A 25,227-nucleotide genomic window follows, 5' to 3' on the forward strand; every position below is an offset into this window, starting at 1 on the left:
TTGATGAAAATCTGTGTTATTTTCAAAAGCTTCTAGAAGGATTCACGGAATCTCAGAATTGTAGGGGTTGGATGGAACCTCTAGAGATTGTGTCCAACCTCCCTGCTAAAGCAGGTTTCCTACAGCAGGTTGCACAGGTAGGTGTCCAGACAGGTCTTGAATATCTTTGGAGAAGGAAACTCCACAGTTTCTCTGGGCAGACTGTTCCAGTGCTCCATCACTCTGACAGTAAAGAAGCTCTTCCTTATGCTGGTATGGAACTTCCTATGTACCACTTTCTGCCCGTTGCCCCTTATGTTATTGCATGCCACCTAAAAGAGTCTGCCCTAATCACTTGACTCCTGCACTTTAGATATCTATGAACAGTTATGAGATCCCATCTCAAGCTTTCTCTTTTCCAAATTGAACAGTCCCAGGTCTCTCAGCCGTTACTCATGGGGGAGGTGCCACAGGCCCTTAATCTTTGCCACACCCCACTGGACTCTTCCTAGTAGATTTGTTTTTTTTTAATTGAGGAACCCAGATTAGTTTTCTGACAGGTTAGGCTCTGAATCATGTCACTGTAGAATCAAAAAGTACTGGAATTGACACAAGGAAATCAGTGGTAGTATTTGAAGCATCAAATTGTTCTATTGGCTTTACTGTATCCTTGCTTGTTTTTTGCTCCAAGAATTTTAATGCATCAGAAATTGGATGGAGAAGTTGTGAATAGCTGCAGTCTTCAGTAACTCAGGAAGGAGTAGAGGATGGTAGAGTAGAACTAGGAGGTTTTAATAGGTAGATGTAGTCATAAAATTTATCACTCGAGATTTTCTTATTCATAGTCAAATACTGGAAGTTGTGCCAGTTTAGCTTACAAAAATCAGAATGGAAAACTCAACATAATGCTTCTTGTATGGGCAAGTCATTGTCAGTCACGGTTCCTGCACTCAAAGGTTACATATTGCTGGAATCAGTTCAGTCAATTCTGACCCAACACACAGCTGTTTGCCAATCTGTTCTATGCTGTTGGGAAATATGAAGCGAACATGATATTTGTGCCGGGCTGCTGCAGTATGTAGCACTTAAAAACTTGACTAATATCTTAATTTATTAAAGAAAGTAAAGTCTTAAGAGAGATTGTCAGTCTGTCAAAGTCAAGGTATTTGCTAATTATGTGGATGTTTGTTTAAAAGCAACAAAGCCACCTGCAGAGGACTTTGGGAAGTTTAAAGAATCATTAATGTAAGGACCACAAACGTTTCTGTTGAAAGTGGAAGCAATGTATTTAGAAGACAGTATTCTAGTTTCATTTTACTGGGTGGTTAAAAAATCCCAGGTTTGTGGTGGAAGTGGATGTGAGATTGAATGGATTAAACCTATAATCTTTGATAACTTCACTGTAAGAAATTAATCTTATGTACCTTGCAGGTTAATTATATGATTCTTGAAAGGAATATGGACTACATCAATGGAGCTGCTATATTTTATTTTCACACTTCATTTTCTTCTTTAAAGGGCCTTCTAGCCTTCTGTCTTGTCCTGCAGAATTCAAAATATGAATTATGCATACAACATACGTACTGAATGTTATGAAGATAATAATTCAAATATAACTTAGGGCCCAGTCAGAAGGAAGATCTTGCTGAGCTGATGAGGGGAGGGTCTCAAAAATAACTACGCTTCATTGGCTTATCCATCCAGCAGGAGAGGGATTGAGATAAGCTGAAGTATAGGGCAAGGAAGTCTTAAAGACAGGAAAAGTAAAGTGGAATGGAAGAATGAAGGGAAAAATTGTAGGAATGCCAGTGAATACGGTAACATAGTAAACTAAAAGGAAATAATGAGAAACAAGGTAGGTGAAATGAGGAAATAAAGATTTAGTAGATTATAATTTTTTTAAATCCAGTTGATAGAAGGTTAACAGTTTTACAGTGTAGTTCATAACTCTTTTGGTAGTAACTACCACTGGCAGAAATTTTCTTTTTGTAATCTTTTTAAGCTGATAATTTTTTTTTAAGTCCTTCTTCTTTGTTATTATGAACCTTTTACAGATGTTGAGAGAATTCTTTTTTTTGTTTGTTTGTTTGTTTTCTTTTTTCAAAATTAACACCTTAAATATTCCTTTTAGGACCTGAATGATTGTCAGGAAAGATAATGACAAAATGCAGACTGTGGAAGCATCTAAAAACTTTTCCCCAAAATAAATTTCTGAGAACAAAATATTAATATAATAACAACAGGCCAAAAAAGAATCTCTAAATATTACTACAGCAGAAGCAGTTCTTTGTGGTCATAGCTGCAAGCTGCTTGAGCTGTGCTGAAAGCTTTGCATGATAATGTGTTCCATTTAGTGCAGTGTCTTGTAGGTTTTTTAATATGAGCCATATCTCTTACAACTGTTTCAAAATGTATAGCATGAAATAGTTTTAATTTTCCATAATTTGAATTTCCTTTAAAGATTTTTGTTAAGCTATTCTCAGAAATGTTTCTGTGCGTATATAGTCATGTGGATCTATTAACATTTTAGAAATGACCTTGGAGGTCAAGAGAATGTGGAGTGGGAAGAGAATAAACTAGATTTCGATTTCCTGTTTTCTAAGAACACACCGGAAAGTTTCTTAATTAAAAAGTAAGATAATAAATGTAACTTGACGACATTGTTCAGGTCCTTGGATGGTAAGAAAATTCTTAATAACCAGTTGACAAAAAATACACATTACCATTTTCTACCAAAACTGTTGTGAGTTGTTAAGATGAAAATAGTGCAGGGAGAGCACCTCCATAAATTTAATCTAATTCAGAGAATTGATTTAGATGCCTGTCATGCATTTTGAAGCTGTGTAAGGAGTCAGGATTGATGATAACATTTTTGCTCACTTTTCAGGTACCATAATAGAAGAAGGACCTGAGTAGCAGAACTTTAGAATACCTTTTAGACATGTTCTAGAAAATAATTCAAAATTTAGAAACAAGATGGTAACGTTTCACATGCCTAAGTGTGAAGTCTTTGACAATTCTTTATTATGTTTGCAGCATCTCTTGTTGTGTACTGAATGAGGTAGAACTATGTAGGAAATAGTTTTCAGCTCAGATTAATTCATGACTGAATGTTTAGAAAGATAATGCATAAATATGTTTCATGGAGAAGTGTGAAGAAATGTACTGTAGAAAATGTAGTTCTTGGGTATTTTGCCAGGCATGTTTTACAAAGAGATGAATACACACACCTCTACCTAAGTCTGAAGCAGATTTAGGTCTGTTTTTTGTCTCTTAACAGAGTGTAATTCAGTCAGAATCCAAAACTCAGATGGCTATCCTGAATTCTGCATTCATACAGGAGGACAGTGTCATAGCAGGTGTTAATCATAGAATCACCAATGTACAGTGATGAAACTTTATGAAGTTCCTGAAAAGAAGGGCAGAATTTTTCAAACATAACAAAGGCAATACTTTCTATTGACTTTTCCAGGAACAAAGGTTCCAATTTTTCACCAACAGCGCAAAGAAAGGCCATAATTCGTTTAATAAAAACTGCTTCAAAGGGATTTTTTTGATATAAAAAAAAAAATTGCAAACATCTTTTTTTGCAGTGTTCACCTTCATTAACTCAAGTTGCTGACTTCCTTCCTCAGCTACAGTTCTTCCTACACTCAGAGGTCAAAAAAGAGCAAGATCAACAAGCCACACATCTGGCTGTCTCTCCTTCCAACTGGAACAAAGAAACAAATTTTTAACTGACTTTTTGAGTTAATTGTAAACAATTTGGATTTGGAGCCTCTGACTTGCAGCAAATGTTTGTTGTAGGCGGATGTAGGGAAAAAGGACTATGTCCTAATGCAATTCCTTTGTGACCAGAGAGGAAAAAATCCCTTAAAAAAAATAATAAAAAGTCTCCTTCTGGCCTTGAAGTATGCTCAAAATTCTGAGTGCATGTATAGGACTTTTCTCAGGCTTAAAATATGTGCCTTGAAGTTATAAAGGGAGATGAAAGTAGTTGCTTCTTTCAGTTTCCTATAGTCTTATATACAGCATTCCTAATGCTTTTTCCATTTTATTTTCAGCAGTTTCATGTGCATATACAAACTGACAGTGATAAAAATATGGGGAAAACAGTGGAATATACCTATTTTAAAAAAGAGAGTTTTGATCAAATGCATTTTTATTGTATTTATATTTCTAAATGCTTTGTCTCCAATGAACATTTATTGAAAAGCTATATTTATTCTCATTTAACATTAAGTAACATTTTGAAAACTAATCCTTAAATTATTATTAAAACATAACAACCATTGGAAAGTAAGAACAGTATTTATTATTTTTTACATACCTTTCAGCATCAGCTAACAGCAGCTTATCTGGTCTATAAGATTACTTTTTTTTTTTTTTTATGAGTGCTTTATCTAAAAGTGAAGTAAACATCGGATGTGACTCCTGGTGTTTTTAGATTTTACAACTGGAAGTACTAAATTATTGGTATGCATCAGTTGTGAAATCCCAGCTACTTCTTAACTACCGTGTTATGCTTTTATCAATCTTATTTGTGCTTGTATTACTCCAGTGTTTTGATTTATTTAATATGCCTTTCTAACATGGTAATTTTATTTATAACCTGACCATTTGCAAGTGTCTAGGGATGAAGAATAAATTGTTACTGCTGATTATCTAATACAGTCCACTGTTTGGAGACAAACGTAACTAAAATCATCCAAAGAAAATGTTTTTGATCAATTTGTTTCTAGGAGGAAAAATGAACTGTATTATGTTTGTTTTTTTTTGTTTTTCTTTTTGTCAAATTTACGTGTTTGAGTTGATAATGCCACTTAGTGGATAATTACCTTAACTACAGTCTCTCCAAAAACAAACCAAGTGTCAGAAATTTATTGTTCTTAATGTTGCAGTCTTTTTCCTGGGTAGAATCTGCTGATTGATGCTTGTTTTCAAAGAACCTTCTGTTTTCCCTGTTTTATGAAGTTTATGACAGTCAATTCAGCTTCTAAATGTAATATATTAAAAAGTGAGAGTCATTTAATTACAGAATATTAAAGTTAGAATAAAAGATCTTACTTGTTTAATACGTTTAATTTAAAATATTAAATACCCTTGGTCCTCTTTCATTCCTCCATTAGTGAGTGAAATATAGTTGGTAGTAAGCCGATTATATTGGTATTTTAAGGAATATTTCATTTTTCGTTTTTGTGGTTGGAGGATTGGGTGGCTGGGTGAGCTGTGACCTTGAAAGACATTTGTCATCTATTCTCCTGTGTTTTTCTGAAGTTTTCAGTTGCACTGGTTTAATTAATAAGTAAATTGAATTAATTACAATAAAATACTGATTGGATCAGAGGAGAAGAAAGAAAACAACATTAGATTTCCTGTCACATTCCAATGTTTTTTTAATAGTTTGACTTAAATTTTCATCTACTTAAATGACAACATTTGTCTGTCATGAAATTGGGAATAAGTGGTGTCTTTTTTCTGCCTCACTCCATCTTCCAGAGAATTCACAGTAAGGTTGTGAGCACAAACCTAACTTGTATGGCTTTGAGCTGAATGAATTCACAGAGTTCCTTCTGTGGCCAGAACAGAAAGAGCATGGCCAGCAGATGAAAGGAGGTGATACTCCCCAGTTCTTCTGCACTGGTGTGGCCACATCTGGGCCTGGCTCTTCGTGGCAGTGTGCAGTGACACAACAAGGGGCAGTGTGCACAAACTGAACATAGGAAGCTTCATAAAAACGTGAGAAAGAACTTTTCTGTGAGGATGATAGAGCTCTGGAATGAGTGGACTCAAGGCTGTGGAGGCTCCACTGCAGATAGTAAAAACTTTGCCTAGGCATTGTGCAACCTGCTGTAGGGAACCTGCTTTAGCAGGGGGTTGTACTTGATCATCTTCAGAGGTCCTTCTAACCCCTACAATTCAGTGGTTCTATGATTCCTTTTTCTCAATTCTATTTAGGTGTGAATGGAAAGTTAGTTACAATTGAAAATTAAGTGAAGTTCTTGGGTCCTTTTTAAGTAAAGCTTACTAAATTTTGCTCTAAATGTAATTACAATGATTTTTTTTTTCCATAGTTCCTAGTTTTAAAAGGCACAAACTGCCTCTCAAACAACACAATTTGAAATAGGTAGTAGAAACTGTTGGGTATAACTAACTTCCTACATTTTAAGTGCAGTTGTTTGGCATTTTTAGCTACTGCATCTCATTCTGTGCGTCTAGTTTTTGGTGAGAGACTATAAAAGGAAAAACATATTTCTTCCTTTTCAACTTATAGTTTGCTTCTAAACTTCAAAACAAGCAGTGATAATTGAAACTTGCATAATTGTAAACGGAATTTCTGTTCACATGTTGAATACCCATGTACTGCCAAAGACTTGATGTAGCGTGTGTTACATGCCAGTAGAGGTGCCTTCTTGTTCACAGTGCCCACAGGATTTCATAAGGTTAAGACACCATTGAACACTTCAGGAGAAATGATGGTCTTCATAATTTTAAATGTAAATTTACAGTCGCTTTTTTTTTTAATCTAAATTGTGAGTAAAACTATTAGGAAAGGGAAACCAATATAATGGGTTTTAATATTGATAGTCATTCTGAAATTTGGTTATTAAACTACTATCCTAATTAGTTTAGCTTTAGAAAAGGAAATAAATACAGCTGTAGCTCTGGTTCCTACAAAAATTCAGATCTACGTGTGCATCTTCTGTAGAAGTAAATTAGCACTGATCAGTGCAAAGTAATTACATCTAAACTACTAGTGGCATAAAGACCACTAGCATTTCAGATAAAACATTAACTGAATAGTTTTTATTTAGAGCATACGTTTTCATTTGCTTCGTGTAAAACTTATTGTTCTTTCAAAGGGCAGTACTATGCAATGTTGTGTAATTAAAAGCACTCGTGTGCCTCCGGTTGAGATTTCCATTCAGACAGTAGAGGGCACCACGTCACCAATAAAAGCTTCCTGGGCTTGTGTTATCTTAATTCGAGTGAAGCCATGTTGAATGAGCAAACGTCTGTAGTCTGGTCTGTGAGTTTTAAATGTCTCCTTCACAGGAAATCCACTGAGTAGCATTGTAGGGTTGTCAAAACAACTGTACAATGTTCACTTTTGTGCATATGTCTAACTTTGCTCACATCATTGAACAATGCTGTTTTCTTTGTATAATATGCCTCTGTTGGCATGTGCATCTTGTAATGTGAGGGGAATAAGCTGTTGTAAATGAGCTTGTGATTAATCAACATGAAGATTTGTCAGCTAAGTAAAAATAGATTTTATAAGGAAGTAGAATAAAGTCACTACTGTGCATCGATTTTATTGTCTTAATAAAAATATATTGTGCAAATTTCATTGCTAAATTAAGAGTAGCTTCTAGTAGTTATTTGAATTAATTGTAGTGAAGCCTTTCAGGGTCAGTCAGTACGTTGTTTCAGTTTTCATTTGCAGAACTATCTAATGGAATTTTTAATTAAAAAGGTGGAGTTTTAATTCAGCACCATTCACAATATCCTTCCATTATTTGTCATCCTATGCAAATAGCAGATTTCTTAATATTCCAAAAAAAGTTGCAGCACAGAAATGTTTTGGCATTCTTTGCATATAAAACGTACTACTTGAAAATTGATTTACTAGAGGATGTGCTCTTTAAAATATTAGGAACAATGCAACATTAAGAATGTTTTTATATGCCCATAATTAAGAGGGCATGCTTATCTAGTAACTGAATGCTATTTTTATGACAGTATTTTGCAGAAATGCCACAGTCTTGAGATTTCCATGAAAGTTTTAATGAATTGAGAGTCAAATTGAACAAATGGATGTTAATAGAATAATATCGGAAGGAATTAAAAAATTACACAAAGCTAATTAAGCTACAAGGAGGAGTTACTGGAATTCATGCATTTCTATACGTCCTGTATAATTACAGATTACACTAATGCTTTGGAGAAGATACATTCTTCAGTATATTCAATGTGGCCTCCTATTCCCTAACTAACTATAAAAAAAAACCCTGAAGTTTAGTGCATGTTTACTCTGCTTTATGTTTATTTTTTTTTGTCCAGTGTAATGATTAAGTAAATTTTCCTCAGCCTTTTTGATTAACAGACCATCTGCATTTGTAGGTTTTTATTTCAGACACTTGCAATGGATATTCTTTGAGCATTCTATGAGCATATAAAATATTCTGTTTGGCATAGTCAGAAGGCTGAAAAATTGGAAGACAATAAAAGGTAGAAAGAGCAACAATTATGTGGTTTTTTTCTGTTTCTGATTTTTCATATGAGTTCATATTTTGGTTATAATCTTTGTTAGAGAAGACAAGGAGGAAATTTTGAGAAGAGGATGGTGTGGCTGAAAATTCTCTTAGAATGTTTGCAGTAAGTTAAATTCATCCTGGAAAAAATATGAAATGGTTTTGTTTTGAAGGAAGTAAGTATTATCACTAGCTAAACCTGTTGTGCTTCCGTTAAAGGCATCTTTTTTCCACATATCAATTTGGTAACCATTCCTGCTTTGCTTACCTGATATCATCAACTGATGGAGGCTCTATTTATTGAGTGTGGGGAGATCGATCCCGTTTTGTCTTAAAGCATCTGCCAAAGTGATTCAGTGAATTGGATTAAGGTTACTTCACTTTGTACGTTCAGGTGAAGGTATCAAATACAATAGTAATTTTTTATTTCAAACATAGTTTTTATTCTAATTATTTCATTGACTTCCATTCTTTTTATTGATTTGTGAGTCAGAATCCAGATATTTTAGTTTCCTGGTTTTTATTCTTTCATGGTGGCTCTTTTTTCACATAATATACTTTGAAAATACATAGGTGTTCTCTTCAAAGTATATTCAGATGTGAAGGTTGGCATGTTGAAAAATCCCTTAAAGAGCTGTGAGTTCATCTCAGGTAATCCTTTTTTTTCACTTTTTGATTTTAGTGAAACCACAAGCCAAGCTCTTAATCCTTGGGGCTACAAATACTCATATTCTTGGCCAACTCTTCTAACAGTTTGTGATTATTTAAAAATCCATTTGTCATTACAAACCATTTGTTATCTTCTCCTGACTTGCCTTACCTTTCTTACAGTTTTTAATTGTGTCCTGCTAGCTACCTATCAGTTGACAGTAAAAGCTCTTGGCTTGAAGCATTATTTATCTAGGAACTGTTATAAAATAATTGTTCAAAGCAGAAGCTATTCTTTTGTCTTGGGTTACTTTCACCTTGGGCAACATTCTCCTCTTATTCTCCTTTTCATTTTTTTGCATCAGTTTTGGGGGATGCATAAGCTGTTATTTCTTTGCTTATTTGTATTGCAGTCCCTCTGCCCTCACTCTGTGGATGACTACAAGGAGTGCATATTTCCAGTTTTTTTGGAGTTAGTCTTCCACAAGTCCTTTAGGAGAGTAAGTGTTTCTGATATGTTTATTGCAAAGGATGAGAAGCAAAAGCAAAACTGTTAGTAATAGAGTTGGCAAATAGTAGAAATTATTTTTTTAAATCTTCCTCTCCAAATCTTCCTCTCCCAAACAAAAAACAAATAAGTTTTTATCAGAAAACAAAATGTGTTATCATTACCCAGAAACTTTGATGATGTTTAGTGAAGATTCTTTTTCGTTATAATTTTATTCTGTAATTTAATAAAACTATTTTCTAAGTTATTCAATTCTACATTGTTCCTTTAGAGGCTTCTCAACAAATACATAGGTGAATATCACGACAACTTGAAATTGGGCTTTTTATCTAAGAGTTCTTTGGTTCAGATGTTGCTGTGTTTTGTTTTGGTTTTTATATCACAGTTAATTATTCATGTAGTAAGGTCAGTTGCTCTGCTTTAATGATACTAATAAGCTTAGTACACTACAATTCCCTCAGACTGTGGATGTGTGCATATATCAGTGTAGCTATTCCATTAGAAGTCATCATTCCTAATTACTGATTGCTGCTCCTGAGCCTGGGAGTCTCTGTTTCTCCTGAAACTCCCAGTGGAGCTGCTCATGAGAACCCTCTCAGCCCCGTTTAGTTAGGGTGATCTAATTGAATTTAAGCAGTAGGTATTTGCTGATCCAGCTCATTTTGACAAAAGCCTTTTAGACTATGTTCATGCACACAGGCAGATGTTGGAAGTTATATATGGCAAAGGAGCACTGATGAACGGAAAAGGGTTGAGCTGATGAATGTGTCTTTTCTCACCAATACAGTGTTTAAATGCTTTGTATGTCTACGTGTGGCCATTGTGACTTACAAAACTGATTTGATAATACCTAGTTTGTGAACACTGATTACATTTTCAAAAGATTTCAGTATATTTGATACATTTGAGAATGTAGGTAATATCCATGTCAGATTTGAAAGATTGATTGGTGGGGCAGGGCACTGTGTTAGTATTTTATTCATCACAATTCAAAAATAAATTGATTGATTTCCTGTAGAAGAAGGAATTCATAACAATGCTTCTAAAATGTCTAAACTGAATTACTGAAAATTTAGGAGCAAAATGGTGCGATGGAAAACCAGCCTGTGGTATTTTAATTTTGAAGCTCAACACTTCAAAAAATGCTAGTGAATAATGATATACGAAACACAAAATGCTAAACGTTCACAAAACGGTCTTGTTCACAAATTTCTTCTGCTTTGTTTATATCTGTGAGCAACTAATTAAATGTTGAGCATTTAATAAGGCCTAATGAGCTTTCAACTGTCACCAGTACTTCAGGAAAGTATTTTCAGTGTTCACAGTTCACATATATATATATTAGGGTAAGCTTTGACCATTTGCAAAAGTAGAAAATTGAAAATGCAAATGTTGTGTCTGCATATCATCATTTTTAATGTGTACTGATGAGTTTATTTTCAGAGGAAATTTGGGCTCTAAAGAGAAGCTGCTGTTGTTTAGGAGTATTGCGACAGAAATGTTTTGTCATGTTGTGTGTCTCTTCAATATTTGAACTGATTTTGCAGTACATCGAAGAAAATGCTTTCCAATTGAATGAAATGGAATTTTAAACTCTTAGACTAAGCCTTTCTTATGTGCTACTGTGCATCAGCTATATATTTGCATTTTTGTCACAACTGTAGCATATATACTGACTCACTCAGAACCTATGCCATTAATTACTTTGAAATCTCATCACAAGTTATCATGGAAGTGTCTCGTGCATCCCGAGGTCTGAAAAATAATATTTCCAGGGAAAGACAGTTTGAAAGGTCTATGTTGTGGAAGCAGCAAGCTATGGAGAATAAAATAATGCATCTTGGGGCAGGGAAATATGCTTATTAATTTCTACTAAGGCAAAGATTAGTCTTCTGATCACAGAATCACAGAATTGTAGGGGTTGGAATGGACTGTTAGAGATCATCTGGTCCAAGCCTGTTGCTGAAGGAGGCTCCTTAGACCAGGTTGCACAGTTAAATATGATATGGACTTAAAAACACAATATTGAATGGTGAATTGTAGTTAAAACCAAATGTTACTTGGAACCAGACCTGCTTTTAGTTTTGCTTTTAGAAAGTCAATAAGAAACTATTTTGAATCATAAAAAAAATTAAAAAAATAAGAAAGAACAGTGTATTTATTACATTTTGGTTTTTGTTATCAATTGTTTTTTCAGTTTTGTGTATATTGGAAATAGGTAACATCAAGCCACAGCCTTTAAGATCATTGGAAAATGTAGTTTAGCTCTGAAAATTGGTATAAAGTTTGTGTCTGGGCTCTTGTTTAGTACTTTTAATAGCTGGATTCGTTTTCTGTATGTGGATTGCAGGAAAAGGGGGTAAGAAAATGAAAAACAAGCTGAAAAATATAGTATAAGTTCAAGAAAAGTAGATTAGAAATCTCCACATCTTTGATGTGATGTAGTTCTCTAAGGAGGAACTGAAACCAAAAAATGGGCATGTGACCTAAAGCTATTCAATGCAAATAAGGGTGCTTAGCCTAAGTTTTTGGCAGAGGGAACAGCTTTCTTGCTATTCGAATCATGCAATCAGCTAAACCAGTCTCCGGATGCAGCACTAACTTTTACAGTGGAACAAATGGTTGGATTCTCTCTGAAGATTGAAGGCAATGAGGTAAGATATGGATAAAAATGAGTTGAAAGTGAAAAATCCAATCTGAGTCAGTTATTTAGATTGTGGTACTATTTCTTAGTAATATAAATTGTTTATTTCAGGGTTATCTAAATGAAATAAGTATATGCATATTATCTTCCTTGTCTTAAACTATGTTGATAAAATGCAATGTTGCAGTGTGATGAGATGTTAAATTACTGAGTGTACAAGATTTAGTGCTGTATAAAATTGCTTGTCCCATTCTCATGCTTTTCCCTTTGCAAGCTAATCATAAAGTTAGACTCAGTTCATAAATTGTACATCCCATGAAAATGAAACTGTATTTCATTTTTGTGCTTATCAATACATGTTAACTTTATGAATAACGGAGAATGTTTCTTCATGTTTCAGTATTGTTTATGTAAGATGATGCTAATTGTAAAAGACTTGACAGTCTGCTCACTGTATCTGTCCTGGAGATAAAAGTTTGAGTATATATTTCATGCAAAGCAAAGCTGTTTGTATAGCAAAAACCTGGTTTACATGAAGCTGTGTCCTCTGAACACACTCTGGAATGACTGCGACTGCTTTTAAATGTCTGAACCTTACACTGCCTTCCTAGGAAATATATCTTTTATATGCATATAAAAATGAGAGCTCATGATACTGTTTTTTTCTATAGTGCTTGAGGGAGAATGTGGAAGAATACCTTTGTCTCCCCAAATGGGAGTTTTGGCCATATGCAAGCTTAGAATAACTTCTTTTGTGCATATATTCTGATTTTTCAAACTGAAAAATAGATGAACAAGAGGTGTGAGCCCTGAAAGTCACGGTACTGAGTACTGAGAATGTTTTATCACTGAGGCAGAACACATTTACATATGATTTTTAAATTTAAAATCACATGTTTCTACGTCTCTGCAGGGAGACTCTGTTTATATGTGATTTTCATGGTTTAATGTCTCTTCTGATAAAAAAAGTTATTTTTTTCCCTGAAAATCTATACTTTCACATTGTTTTAGAATGGCATATTGTTTTAAGGGCTGGTGTAAAAAACAAACAAGAAAAATTTTTCTTAAATTCTCCTTCCATTTTTTCATCCACAGAGACTTGGTTTTTGAGAATCAGTCACCTTTCCTTTTTCTCATTAACTGCAAATGCAGATATTTTCACTATGATAAAAGATAGGAATAGCAGATAAAAGATTGCAGAGTTTGAACTTTTTCTTTTTTTAATTAAAGATTGTAAAAGTAGACATTTTTGCTTTCTAATACATTTCTCTTGTAATATTGTTTTAAACAACTGAGTTATTTTAATGAAATAACGTGGATTTATGCTGAAGAATCTAAAACAGCAGTTAATATTTTTTGCTCTGAAATGATATTTAGTAATCTGAGTCAAGCGATTTAGAGGATTTATAAATAAAAATGCTGATTTGAGTTAGTTTCTTCTAAGTAAATACTCATAAATATCTGTGTTTAGTAATGTTGTACTGATATTTCAATTCCAATTTGATGGATCGAATTATTTCTGTATCTATCCATGGAGAGTAAAACATACTCCATGAATCTGACCATCAAAATATTTCCTGTGGTCCAGAACTTGACATAGTGTTTAATGAATCATGCAGACTGTTTCAAACCATTAGTGGTAGTATTCTAATTTTACGTATATAACTGTTTATGATTTTGTTGCATTTGCTAGGTTTGCTGGGATGGGTAATCTTCTTAAAGTCCTTACCAGGGAAATTGAAAACTATCCACATTTTTTCCTGGATTTTGAAAGTAAGTTCAAATACAAGAGCATGAGAGAATCTTTACCCTGACTTAATAGTGAACTAAGGAAAAAATCTTAAGATCAGATTGTTTGCGATGTATATTTTCCAGCACAACCAGTCTACCCAAGTCCTTGTCTCTAAAGCCATTTGTTCACTCAGAACTCCTTTTCTCTTCCTTTTCTATTTTTCAGGAACCAAATGGGAAATCTTTTAAAAGTTCTCACTTGCACAGAGCTTGATCAGGGGCCAAATTTTTTCCTTGACTTTGAAAGTGAGCAAAGCTTCTTGCCTGGCTTACCTTCTTTGCTTATTACTTCCTAATAAACTGCATGTGCTTACGCGTCATGAAGCAATTCAAAAGGGATTTGCAAGCAAATTAAATTACACTTCAGTTGAGTATTGAGTTTTTTGGATAACTATAAGACTGTGTAAAACTACTTCATGAGAAGATGGCAGGATGATAGATATGCAAATATTATCATGATTTAGTTTCAGAACATTTATAAACCATTATTAAATTTATATGTGTATCAACTTCAGCTTTTTAAGAATCCAAGGTTAATAATATGTGTTCTTCTTGTTTCTTCTTTGAATGCAAATATATTTACAGTAGAAATAAATTTAAAAAGCTTAAAAAATACCAACAGCGTAGGTGGCTGGTTCAGTGATGATTTAACTGGATTATTATAATTTTTTAAAAGTAATGAAGTGGTATAAGTGTAAGTACTTGATTGCATCTCTCTTAATTGCATGTTTATTGGTTTGCAAACAATGTTTCACATACTAATTTCCTTGTCACATTTGTATCTGAATCAAAGCTACTTCCCTTCTGCTGGTTACGGTTTTCCCGCATGCGCTTTCTAAACATTGTCTTGAAAACTGCTCATCAAATCCTTAAATATAGGTTTATCTTAACTTTGTTACTCGTGTGAAATGCTTTTTATTGGAAAGGCTAACAGCATGTGATGTTTTGTCTCTTAAAGCCTTTAATCTAAACAACAACAACAAAATGTTTTGGAAGCTACTTTTTTAATAATTTGATTTTTGAAGAGAGAATTGAGATGAGTAGGCACAAGTGTTATCACCTTGAATGCTTTTCTCAAATAATTTATCCCTAATTCATTCTTAAAAAAAAAAAAATTAGTGACCTGAAATGAGAAAGTATTAATGTACGTGCTCAGAAGCACTGGTTCTAAAAGTCATTTAAATCTTAAGAAGTTGTTCAAACACGCTTTCTTGGATCAGAACCGGAGAGTATGAATATAACGTTGTACATACTTTAATCTTCTCATCTAGATCTCATTTACCACAGTATAAAGGATCAGTTTTAAATTAAGAAAGAAAGTTAATTGGTTATTTTGTGTTTGGAATAAAGTGCTATAGGCCCTGTATCCCTTTTATACTCTCTGTTTGATTTGAGAATTTCATTCTAAAACTTGAATGTCTAACCTTTGTACAAATCATCTTGTAATTTTTTCAGTCAAACTGAAAGACACTTTAGTAGAACACTGTGCCAAGTTCTTACAAAGCTATTCAGCTGCTTTGAACTTCCAGGCTTTATCAGTCCCATCATGTCCTGTATTGTAAGAAGGCTCTCCTAGCTGGGACTGCAGATTTAGCAGGAAACAGGTGGCCTGGCAGTGGGAGGCCTTGTAGATGTGAGAGGGGAAAATACCTATTTTATTGCCAGAAAAGGCTGGGGTGGGTTTTTTTTGTTGTTGTTTTGTTTTTCCTTTTCCAAAAACTACTCTGCCAACAGGAACGGAAGTGAGGTAAAGCACGTTCTCCCATGGAAATGCAAGTAATTGGTGTAAGCACTTGTGCACTTGCCAGGCACAACGACGTAGAGATTAAAATATTCTTGGAGATTTTTGTGGAATAATAAAATTAGTGTTCTGTGGAAGGAATGTATCTGCAGGGACAAACTTTGGCTTACTGCATTTTTTGCATATCATTTTTTGCTTCAAAATATTGAATGGTGTAAAAACACACTCCAGTTAATGGCCATGGATGCCAGTCTGCATTGTATGTCTGTTGGTCATGTAACTTTTTATGTTTTCAGTTCAAGTTCAGTGGATAAAAAACAGTTACATTAGAAACTAATGTAATTACAAAGGTTTCCTTCACGGTCTAATAGTGATAGCACAAGAAGAAATGATTTTAAACTAAAAGAAGGGAGATTAAGGTTAGATGTTTGGAGGAAATTCTTTACTCAGAGTGTGGTGAGGTACTGGCACAAGGGGTCAGTACCAAACCCAGGGGTGTTGTGGATGCTTCATCATGGGCAGCATTGAAGACCAGGTTGGATGGGATCTTGAGCAGCCTGATTTGCTGGGTGGCAACTCTGCCCACAGTGAGGACATTAGAACTGGATGGGCTCTAAGTTCCCTTCTAACCCAGGCCATATTATGAGTCTATGATTATAAATTGAAAAATAATAAAAAGCCTTTGTAAAGCTTTGGAAACATGTCTCATTTAATGAAAAACTGGATATTGATGGTTTCATGATAGAAAACTTATCATAGAATCATAGAATGGCAGGAGGAAAGGCAGAAGTATTTGAGCAAAAAAATTTCTGTGCTGATGAAAGCATTTGGCAAATTCAGTTTCAGCTGTACTCATATTATGCTCACAATTAGTATAAGACTATCATAGATTTTCTACATTCAATTTCAAATATACTGCCTAAAGAAGGTTAGCTGCCAGTCTCTTTAAATATTTAGTAATCTTTCAGCTATCTTCCAACTTGATTCACATGATAGGTCTTAGATTAGAATCTTAAAGGAAGAATTAGGTTGATAGTGGAAATGTAGTGTTCCTTTCTGTACGCAAGGATTTATTCAACTGTGCAAAATTACTAAAAGAAAGTTAAGCAGTTTCAAGTGTTTCTGAAGTAACTGTTGTTCAGTAACTGTCTTGAAAAAATTGCTGTGCAAGTTTACATATCCCAGAGAGATTTCTGCTGAGTTGAACTGCAAGAATTAATACTGAACGTTATAAAAACACAGGATATACACTGGAGTATGTCCCTTTTTAAATGAGGGATATGTTGAGTTGATGTGTTTACTGTATTACAATTTTTTTGCAACAGGATATTGCTTTTTAGTTTTTATCCACTTATTCATTAGAAGTAAGCTGAAACCTCGAAGTAAGTCTGGCAGAACTACTTCTGAAACTTTTGCAGGGTTTGGGGATATTGGTACTTTTGGCTGTTCTTCATTTGGAATTTGTTATACCTGAAAAGAGTGTGTGTGAGATACTTTTTTCTCATATGCATAAAACATGCCATACAAATATTGTTGTGTTAGTGGATTTTTTGAAATAAAAATAAATATGTATTTTTTTAATTAAAAAAAAATCACAGAACATTTTTCCTGCTATGGAGGAATAAAACAAATACCTCCATTCCTCAAAAATTAGTGGCTTTATGAATTGATACTGGTCAAAAATAATGAGTGTTTATATAGAAGTGGGCAAAGAATGTCAGGGTGTTAAAATTCCCTGGAAAGTTGTTTTAAGCTGATCTGAGCTTGTGCTTCTCCAAATGGGTGATCCCCCGACTTGTGCTATGTCATATAGACTTCTGTACATATGCTAGAATTAACATGTACAAAAAACATTGTTGCACAAGTCACGAGTGATAACTGTGTGGGGAAAATGAACTTGCTCAGAACTAGTTGTTCAAAAATATATATTAAAAACAAAATAAAACAAAAAAGCCTACCAACTTATTTCTTTCTCCATCCTGCTAAGTAGTCTGTCAAATCAGTCTGGATGACTGCATGGTTGGAAGAGCCTTAGCTCTTAATGCACATACATGAGAACAGAAATGCAGGGCCGAATCATGGCAGCAGAACAGATCTAGAAACCATAGTCAGTTAAGAAACTGCACAGTAAATTCAGCATCGTAGACCTCTATTTTACTTTTTTCCCTTACAACCCTTAATTAACATGCATCTCTTAGGTAATGTCTTATAAGGATGAGCTAGAATGAGTTCTTTTGTGCCACATGAATATATATTTTTTAGAAGTTACTACTCTCCAGAACAGAATTCTATTTTAATTAAAAATTTGAAGAGGACATCTTACATGACATCTTTTAAATTTATTTTTCGTTGCTTATTTTAAAATACAAACTCACCTTTCTCTTTGATATTTCTACCAACCTATTCCAGTACATCTCTGGGCAACTCTTGTGACCAGGTAGAATGAGGAATGCTTCGAAAAACCAAGTTTTGTCACCTGATTTAAAGTTTTTTTCTTTTCTTTTTTTTTCTTTTTTTTTTTTTTTTTGTTTATTTCAAATTCTGCCTGTGCTGTATTTGAAATAGGAAAGAATCATGAAAAAAAAATGGGTGTTATTAAAAATTTCACCTTCCAACATTTTTTTTACATAGCTATTTTAATTTTCCCCTTGCAAATTCAGTGCTACTGCAGGTTATTTAAAATACCATGTTACTTCTCTTTTCTGCAACTGTCTACATGATCAGTTGCAATCCTTACAAGGTGTTATACTCATGTCATGGAGTCCAATTCTTGATTCCAAAGTAGGAATTAAGTTTCATAACTGATTCTATTTATATAAAGATTGAATCCCTTATTAATTCTAATTAATGTTATATGGTAAACGCCCTTCTATATGTTCTCTTTCTTGAGCCATGGAATAGCTAGTAATCTGTACAAAGAGAAACAATTTGAAGATTTATCCAATCCAACCTTAAACATAAGTAGTGCCCAACTTCAGACGTTACCATAGAGAAAAGTGTTCTCCTGTGCAGATTTAAAAAACCTTTTGAAGTGCAATTCAAACATTGTACATTCTACCAAATAAATGTTGGAAGGTCTGCTGAAATACTTACATAGAGTATATTAATTTCCAGAAATCAAATTGTGCTGCTGCTCTACATTTGATGTATTTGTATTCAAAGTGACACTTATTTGAATTTATCATTTACCAGTTTGTCCACCTTTGCTCATAACCTGAATAAAACTTTGTTAGGTAGAGTGAGTGCATGGCAAGTCTTGTGATTTTGTGGTCTTCACAGCTAAGTAAGGTTTCATTGTTTCCCCATTGTGTGATTCTCTTGAAATGGGTTTTTCATCATTCAAAAACTGCTTTGTTCTTTAGATCATTACCTTGATTAAATTAATAAAAGGTAAATGCATTCTGGGCAATTACAGCTCTTCCTGTAGCACATTGAGTGCTCATTTTTGCAGAGCTCTGTTGTCTAACTGCTGCTGCGTAGTTTTCAGGTAAATAAGGAATAATAGGGAATAATTTGAAGGCTGGTAACAACAATTCGTTTTGAACCTAAAAGGATAAACCTTTATGATGTGCTTTGGAAAACTTGTAAGTTTTTGGCAGTCTTTAAGTGGCATCTTCAGTTCCATCCTCTCCCCGGATACATATATCTTTTTTGCAATGCAGAACCTGAACAGGTATTTTCTTAAACGTTAACTGGATGGAGTAGTTACCTGATCCTTCTCCAAAGAATCAGGGATACTTATATTCCGGTATTCCTCCCCTGCTATTCCCAGAAAGATTTATGAAATGTTGAGTTATAGTTGCTCATATATGATTAAAAGTGTCTATTAATAGAACATGTCTAGCAGCAGAGAAACTGCCCATTTTTTGCAGGGTGTTAATTAGTGCCCTTGCTGTGCAGGCAGGAAGGCTGGATGTGTCATCTGTATCCAGACAGAGCAAGATTAAACTCATCTCTTGGACTTCAGTGAGTGCCCTAAGTAAGAAGTAGTGGTTTAGTCCGAGAGGTCACACTCTTCTGCTTCTCTTTAGGATGTCCACTCTGCATGTGTCACAGGGCTGAGAGAAGCAAGCCAATGAGCTTCATGCTTGTTTCCATGGCATAGCCTCATTTTCATTTAGAAAGCTTCATTTTGTTCTGGCTAATTCTGGAATATGGTGGGCAGGTTATTTTTTCCATTAGTACCATTGTTTTTAATGTATTGAATGTAGCAACTCCTTGTACTCTGAAATGCATTATTCACTGTAGTTGAAAGTAATACTTTTTGTCAAGGACATAAGTTTTTGTTTTTTCTAATTGTGTGCCAGATTGGAAGGGAAAAAATCATTATCATGGTGTCAGACCTAGAATATATATGTGTATACATATACATATGCATTCATACACATATATATATGCTGGGCTCTAACTTGCTAAAAAACTGAAAGCAGAGCCTGTGAAACACCTTGCTTTACACACTAATCTTTTGCATGGCTGTCAAAACCAGGCAGCCATGATGTTATCTGACAAATACGATTGCACATTTAATGCACATGAAATGCAAGCGCTATCCAGCCTCAGTGGGAATCCCCTCAACTTCCAAATACGTTGACTGAGGGTGTAAAAAGTTCATTGCTTTTTGGTCTGCATTTCAGATGCAGAAAAGGTGCACGAGTTGGAAATACTTCTTTTACAAGTGACTTGTTATGTATGTCTTGATTGTTGAGTAGTTGTTACACTCAACTTTAAGTAAGTGCTTCATATCCATTCTTTCATATTTAATCTTATCCAATGGGTACTGATGCCTAACATATGTTGTAGTCTCTGTTTTCTCAAAAGTATGACTGGTGAAGGATGAGATAGGAATTTTTAACAAATGATGTATTTTAAGAAAAGAAATTTGCTCTGCCTTCCAACACCATTAAGTACCTGAAATATGTAGTACATCTTCAAATGGACTGTAATTGTTCCAGAGGATTTGTTTCCATATCAGAGGGAGGTGGAAGGGTTTCCTGTTTTGTTTTAAAGCGTATTCTGAGAGAGAATCGTGAGTACTGTAAAGACTGCCGTACTTGAGGGTACTCTGAAAATTGTCAGACTTGAAATGCATTCAGTGATTGAGTTATCTTACTATTGAGAGGGCTTGATTCAGTGTGGATTAGCTAGTGACTGTGGTGTGCTCTTTTTTATGAACGTGTTCAAATTGTTTAAGCGTGTGCTGATTTTCTAGAGTTAGGGTTTCAAGAGGTGATACTACCAAGCAGTGATTCAGGAGGAATATTTTTTTTTACTCAGAAGAGGCAAATGAGCTTTGGTATTGTTGGAATAGAAGAACAATTTTTAAAGACAGAATTTCAGTCAGGAAGAATTCTTTGTTGCTTTTAATTTATATTGTTATATAGTTCAAAGCAAGATTAAATCCTTTACAAAGTGAGCAATCACAGATGTTAGCTAACCATGCCTGTAAAATCTTAATGTAAAATCCCTTTTGAAACACGACCATAATTTTATGTGAGCACCTATCTGCATAACATATAGTTCACACTTAAGATGCATGTTTAAAAAGCATATGCATATAGAAGAGCCTGAACCATTCTTCCTGCTTTTATTTTTAAGCTAAACAATTTCTGCATACACATAAACTGCTTCTGCAAGTGCAAGTTAAGCCTATTGCTCTGTAGCCTTTGCTGCACTCTCCCTTCCCTCTTCCAGCCATCTACCATTCTCCTGTTCCTGTTTCCCCATATGCTGGGTTACCACAGAAAGCTCATTTGGTTTCAAATACTCATCCTTTCACCAGCTTCCATAAGATAAATTGGGAAAATCTGAAAAACAGTAACTACAGTGGATGTTACTAAAGACCGTTTCCACATCCCAATGTGCTGAGCAGTCCAGAGCGTTTACATTTTTATTAACGGGTTATACTTTTTAAAGGAAATCAACTGTAAAAGTAACACATAAGTTCTTTGTTAAGCAACTTATGCTTCTGGTGATGTGATTCTGCAAATTTTACACTTGTGATTTGTACTAATCAATAGCGTACCTTTATGCCTTAATACTTGTGTTAAACATTGTTTTAATTAACTTTTATTAAAACTATTAGAATATGGATACTGACTTATTGCTAACTCCTTCCTCTCCCCTACTCAATTGTGGATGGTATGGAAGTTTTAAGCAAAATTACCAACTTCCTTGTTAAACTTGGAAATGTTTTGTTCCTTTCTTTTTCACAAGATCTAAGAACCATTATGGTCTATACCTGAGATTTCTTGCAGCTTGGGGAAGGAAACAGTCGGTATCACTGCAAACATAATATTAACTAACAGTTCAGTTCTGCAGCTATGTCTGAGCTGTGATTTTCATCTTTGGAGTGGTTTTCTCCTTGTTTCTACCTTCCTTCTGAAGTATAAAGTAGTAGTTGTTTCAAGTCTCCCTCCATCTTTCTAATAAGCCCCATTTAAGCACTGAAAGGCTGCTAAGGTCTCCCCAGAACCTTCTCTTCTCCAGGATGAACAACCTCAACTCTCTCAGCTCATCTCCACAGCAGAGGTGCTCCAGCCCTCTGATCATCTTTGTGACCTCTCCTGGCCCTGCTCTGACAGGTCCATATCGTTGTGCTAAAGCTGAACACTGCACCGCAGATGGGTGCGTCAGGAGTGAACTAGAGTGCCTACTGGCCATGCTTCTTTTGATGGAGACCAGGTTAAAACTGGCTCTCTGGGACATATCTGCACTGCTTCTGTCACATCCAGTTTTTGTCCACAAACACCCCATATCCTTCTTCTTAGGGCTGCTCTCGATACATCCTTCAGTCTGTATTGATGTTTGAGGTTGCCCCAAGCCAGATGCAGGGCCCGATATATACGTGGGCATTCTGATCTCCTTCAGAATGTCGTTACTGTGGATATAGAAGGGCTGCATTTCACTCCCATCCTGAAAACAAAGTGATGATTGATAGAATGGGTTAAGTAGAACTACTATGTAAGTAGTAGGAATAGTCTGCCATTCAGAAGAAGAATGTTTATTTTTACATAGTACTATACTTATGTGGCATAGAAGGAGAAAAATACTCAATTAGGGAAATACTCAATTAGGGAAGCTGGGAGGAAGGATGATGTGGTGTAATATTCTACTGCACCATCCACTGAAAGGCTTGACTTCATCCCCAAGCTGCAAGGAAAGTAAACAGTCTTTTGTAATTGATCTTCAGAGCTTGTGAGCAAGGTGCCTTTTTACTAAAGGACCGAGACATTTTTAGTCTCTCTTTTCTAATTTTATGATGCTGAGAAGAGACTAAATTAGACATCCTGAGCCTGAGTTTTCCAAAAGAATGGGAAAACTTCAATGTTTGTTGAATGGCAGTGCAGAATAATTGTATTTTAAAGACAACAATAGAATGCAATTACATATTGTCAAGTTGGATAGAATATTATTAAGTTGAACTGAAGTAAACTTGCCGTTAGTGTTGCAGATATGTTTTCTCTTATGCATTTACTTTTATGTTTCTTAGATGCCCAGCCTACAGATGGAGAAAGAGAAGTGTGGAATCAGATCAGTGCAGTTTTGCAGGACTCAGAAAGTATGCTTGCAGATCTTCAGGCTTACAAAGGAGCTGGACAAGAAATTAGAGATGTATGTCTGTTCAAGCTAATGGCAGTTGCCTGGAAGCAAAATTTAACAAAATGCAGTGTGTTCCTCCGTTCTGTTCTGTATCCAGGCACTTTCTATGGAACTATATGAGAATCTTTATAATTATCTTGTGAAAACTTACAGATTAAGTGGAATGTGATAACTTCTAATGTCAAATCATTAAATGATGACTGTTGGAACTTCTGGGTCTATTATAATCAATTAATATTTATTTTTCACTTGACAGTGTCATATACCTCACTTCATATATCTTAAGCATAAAGTTGCAGTTAAGAATTGAGAAATTAATAATTAAGAAGTAATATTCAAATGTCAGAAATATGTAGGCAAAAATGTTGGAAATAGTTGTTTTTCAGTATGAGATAATGAAATACAGTAAATTAGAATTTTACATCTATTTTGCAGGTGTCTTACTCTGTGAAAGTAGTAATGAAATGCAATTTTGAATTGTAACCTACAATTTGTCTCAGCTGACCAAACCTTTCCCCGTGTCAGCCTCGCATTTACTTTTCATGTGAGCTGTTAGCTTTGTGAGGTTAAAATAATAATTTTAAAAGCTGTTTTATTTCTGCAAACAGTGCTTATACTCGATGCTTTTGAAGTATGTTTTTTATTCAAAGAAAGTGTTAAAAGAATCCTGCATGTCAGTGTTGGATTTGAATGAGTATTTTTAGGTTATTACGATAAAGGGGAAAATGAAAAGAATGGTATTTTTTAGACTTGATAATTTTCCCATACAGTATAAATTCTTATAACTGTTCTATGTTTTACAATACTTAACTTTCTGAAATACTGTACTGGAATACTTCCAAACCACCTTTTACTTGCTACTTGACTTTCACAGTTCTTTACAGTGAAATTTTCATTTCAGGCAATACAAAATCCCAATGATATCCAGTTGCAAGAGAAAGCGTGGAATTCAGTGTGTCCTCTGGTGGTGAGGCTGAAGCGCTTTTATGAGTTTTCATTGAGATTAGGTAAGCCCTGGTTTAGTATGTCTGTTTTATAAGGTTACTTTAAAGAAATAGAATTTTTTTTCCACTAATTTTTAACGGATTTTTCTTCTGTCTCTTTGATCTTTACAGACATTTGACTTCACTCACATTTCTCAGTGCAGGTTTTTTTTTTTTTTATCTGCATTTGATTTCTAAATTATTTAAAGTTTGTTAGTTTGCCTCTTAAACTGTATATTATCTAAATAGAGCTCAAACAGAGAATGCAGTTATTACTGTGTAAATAGTTTTTGTCTAATACCTCCCACTGTTCAGCACTTCATTAGTCTCTGTTGTCCTAATGCAGTTTATTTTTGTAATTTGAATTCTCAAACAGATTAAAGTTTAAAAAGGAATGAAGACAAAAATATTTTGAGATTTGCTTTTAAATAAAAAGGAGGGGGATAACAAGATAACAAGGACAGGAAGATATTGATAAACTCTCTTGCAGGGTGAAAATCCAAGGCTGGACACATTTTAAACTGACTTTACCATCCATGCTGCACTCAAAAAAATGATGTAATTTAGCTTTAAATTAAGACTCTGGATGACAATCTTTGTGCAAAAATATGACTTTATGAAGTGGGAGAGTTCCCAGTATGGGGAATTCTTCTATAAAGTCCTGCTTGGTCTATCATTTTGAGTAATGCTACTATTAATTATAGTCACAGGAACTGAACTACATTGCTATCTGTGCCTAAGAGTACTCTTAATAACTGAGATGCTGGAACAATCTCCGTCCTGTGTTGATGGCTGATTTGGGAAGATGAAAGAGAATATTTGAATATAGGAGAAAATTTTTGGTAAGGTTCCTAGATAAAGGGTGTTAGATGGAAAAAAGAGACATAATGGAACAGAGGTTGTTGATGCAAAATGGAGAGAAAATGGCATAAAGCTTAATGAAACTTAGCAAGAAGTGCCTTTGACTTATGTTTCTCACCTTAGAATAGAAGAGGATTCTTGTTAGGACTGTGCATATTCTGTCTTCCTTCTCTTCTAACAAAGTGTTACTTACATAAAATCTTGTCTTAATATGGACT

At 34.5% G+C, this 25,227-nt stretch overlaps 1 protein-coding gene across 5 annotated transcripts in view; it reads left to right on the forward strand.

Moving 5' to 3' along the window:
- The window catches only part of CYRIA (CYFIP related Rac1 interactor A), a 49,707-nt gene that overhangs the window by 17,473 nt on the left and 7,007 nt on the right, over positions 1-25,227 (forward strand). For 2 of the 5 annotated variants that reach the window (XM_065730688.1, XM_065730685.1), the window contains 3 exons: positions 13,992-14,071; positions 23,056-23,177; positions 24,067-24,172. In XM_065730688.1, coding sequence (XP_065586760.1) covers positions 13,999-14,071; positions 23,056-23,177; positions 24,067-24,172 — 301 coding nt within the window. In that variant the 5' untranslated portion in view covers positions 13,992-13,998. Of the gene's footprint in view, positions 1-13,727; positions 13,808-13,991; positions 14,072-23,055; positions 23,178-24,066; positions 24,173-25,227 lie in introns of those variants that run through there. The other 3 variants (XM_065730684.1, XM_065730687.1, XM_065730686.1) reach the window with 3 other exon arrangements.

This window comes from Cyrtonyx montezumae, unplaced genomic scaffold, assembly GCF_038088225.1.
Source record: "Cyrtonyx montezumae isolate F1298 unplaced genomic scaffold, pur_monq_1.0 scaffold_13, whole genome shotgun sequence".
In the NCBI taxonomy this organism is placed as follows: domain Eukaryota; kingdom Metazoa; phylum Chordata; class Aves; order Galliformes; family Odontophoridae; genus Cyrtonyx; species Cyrtonyx montezumae.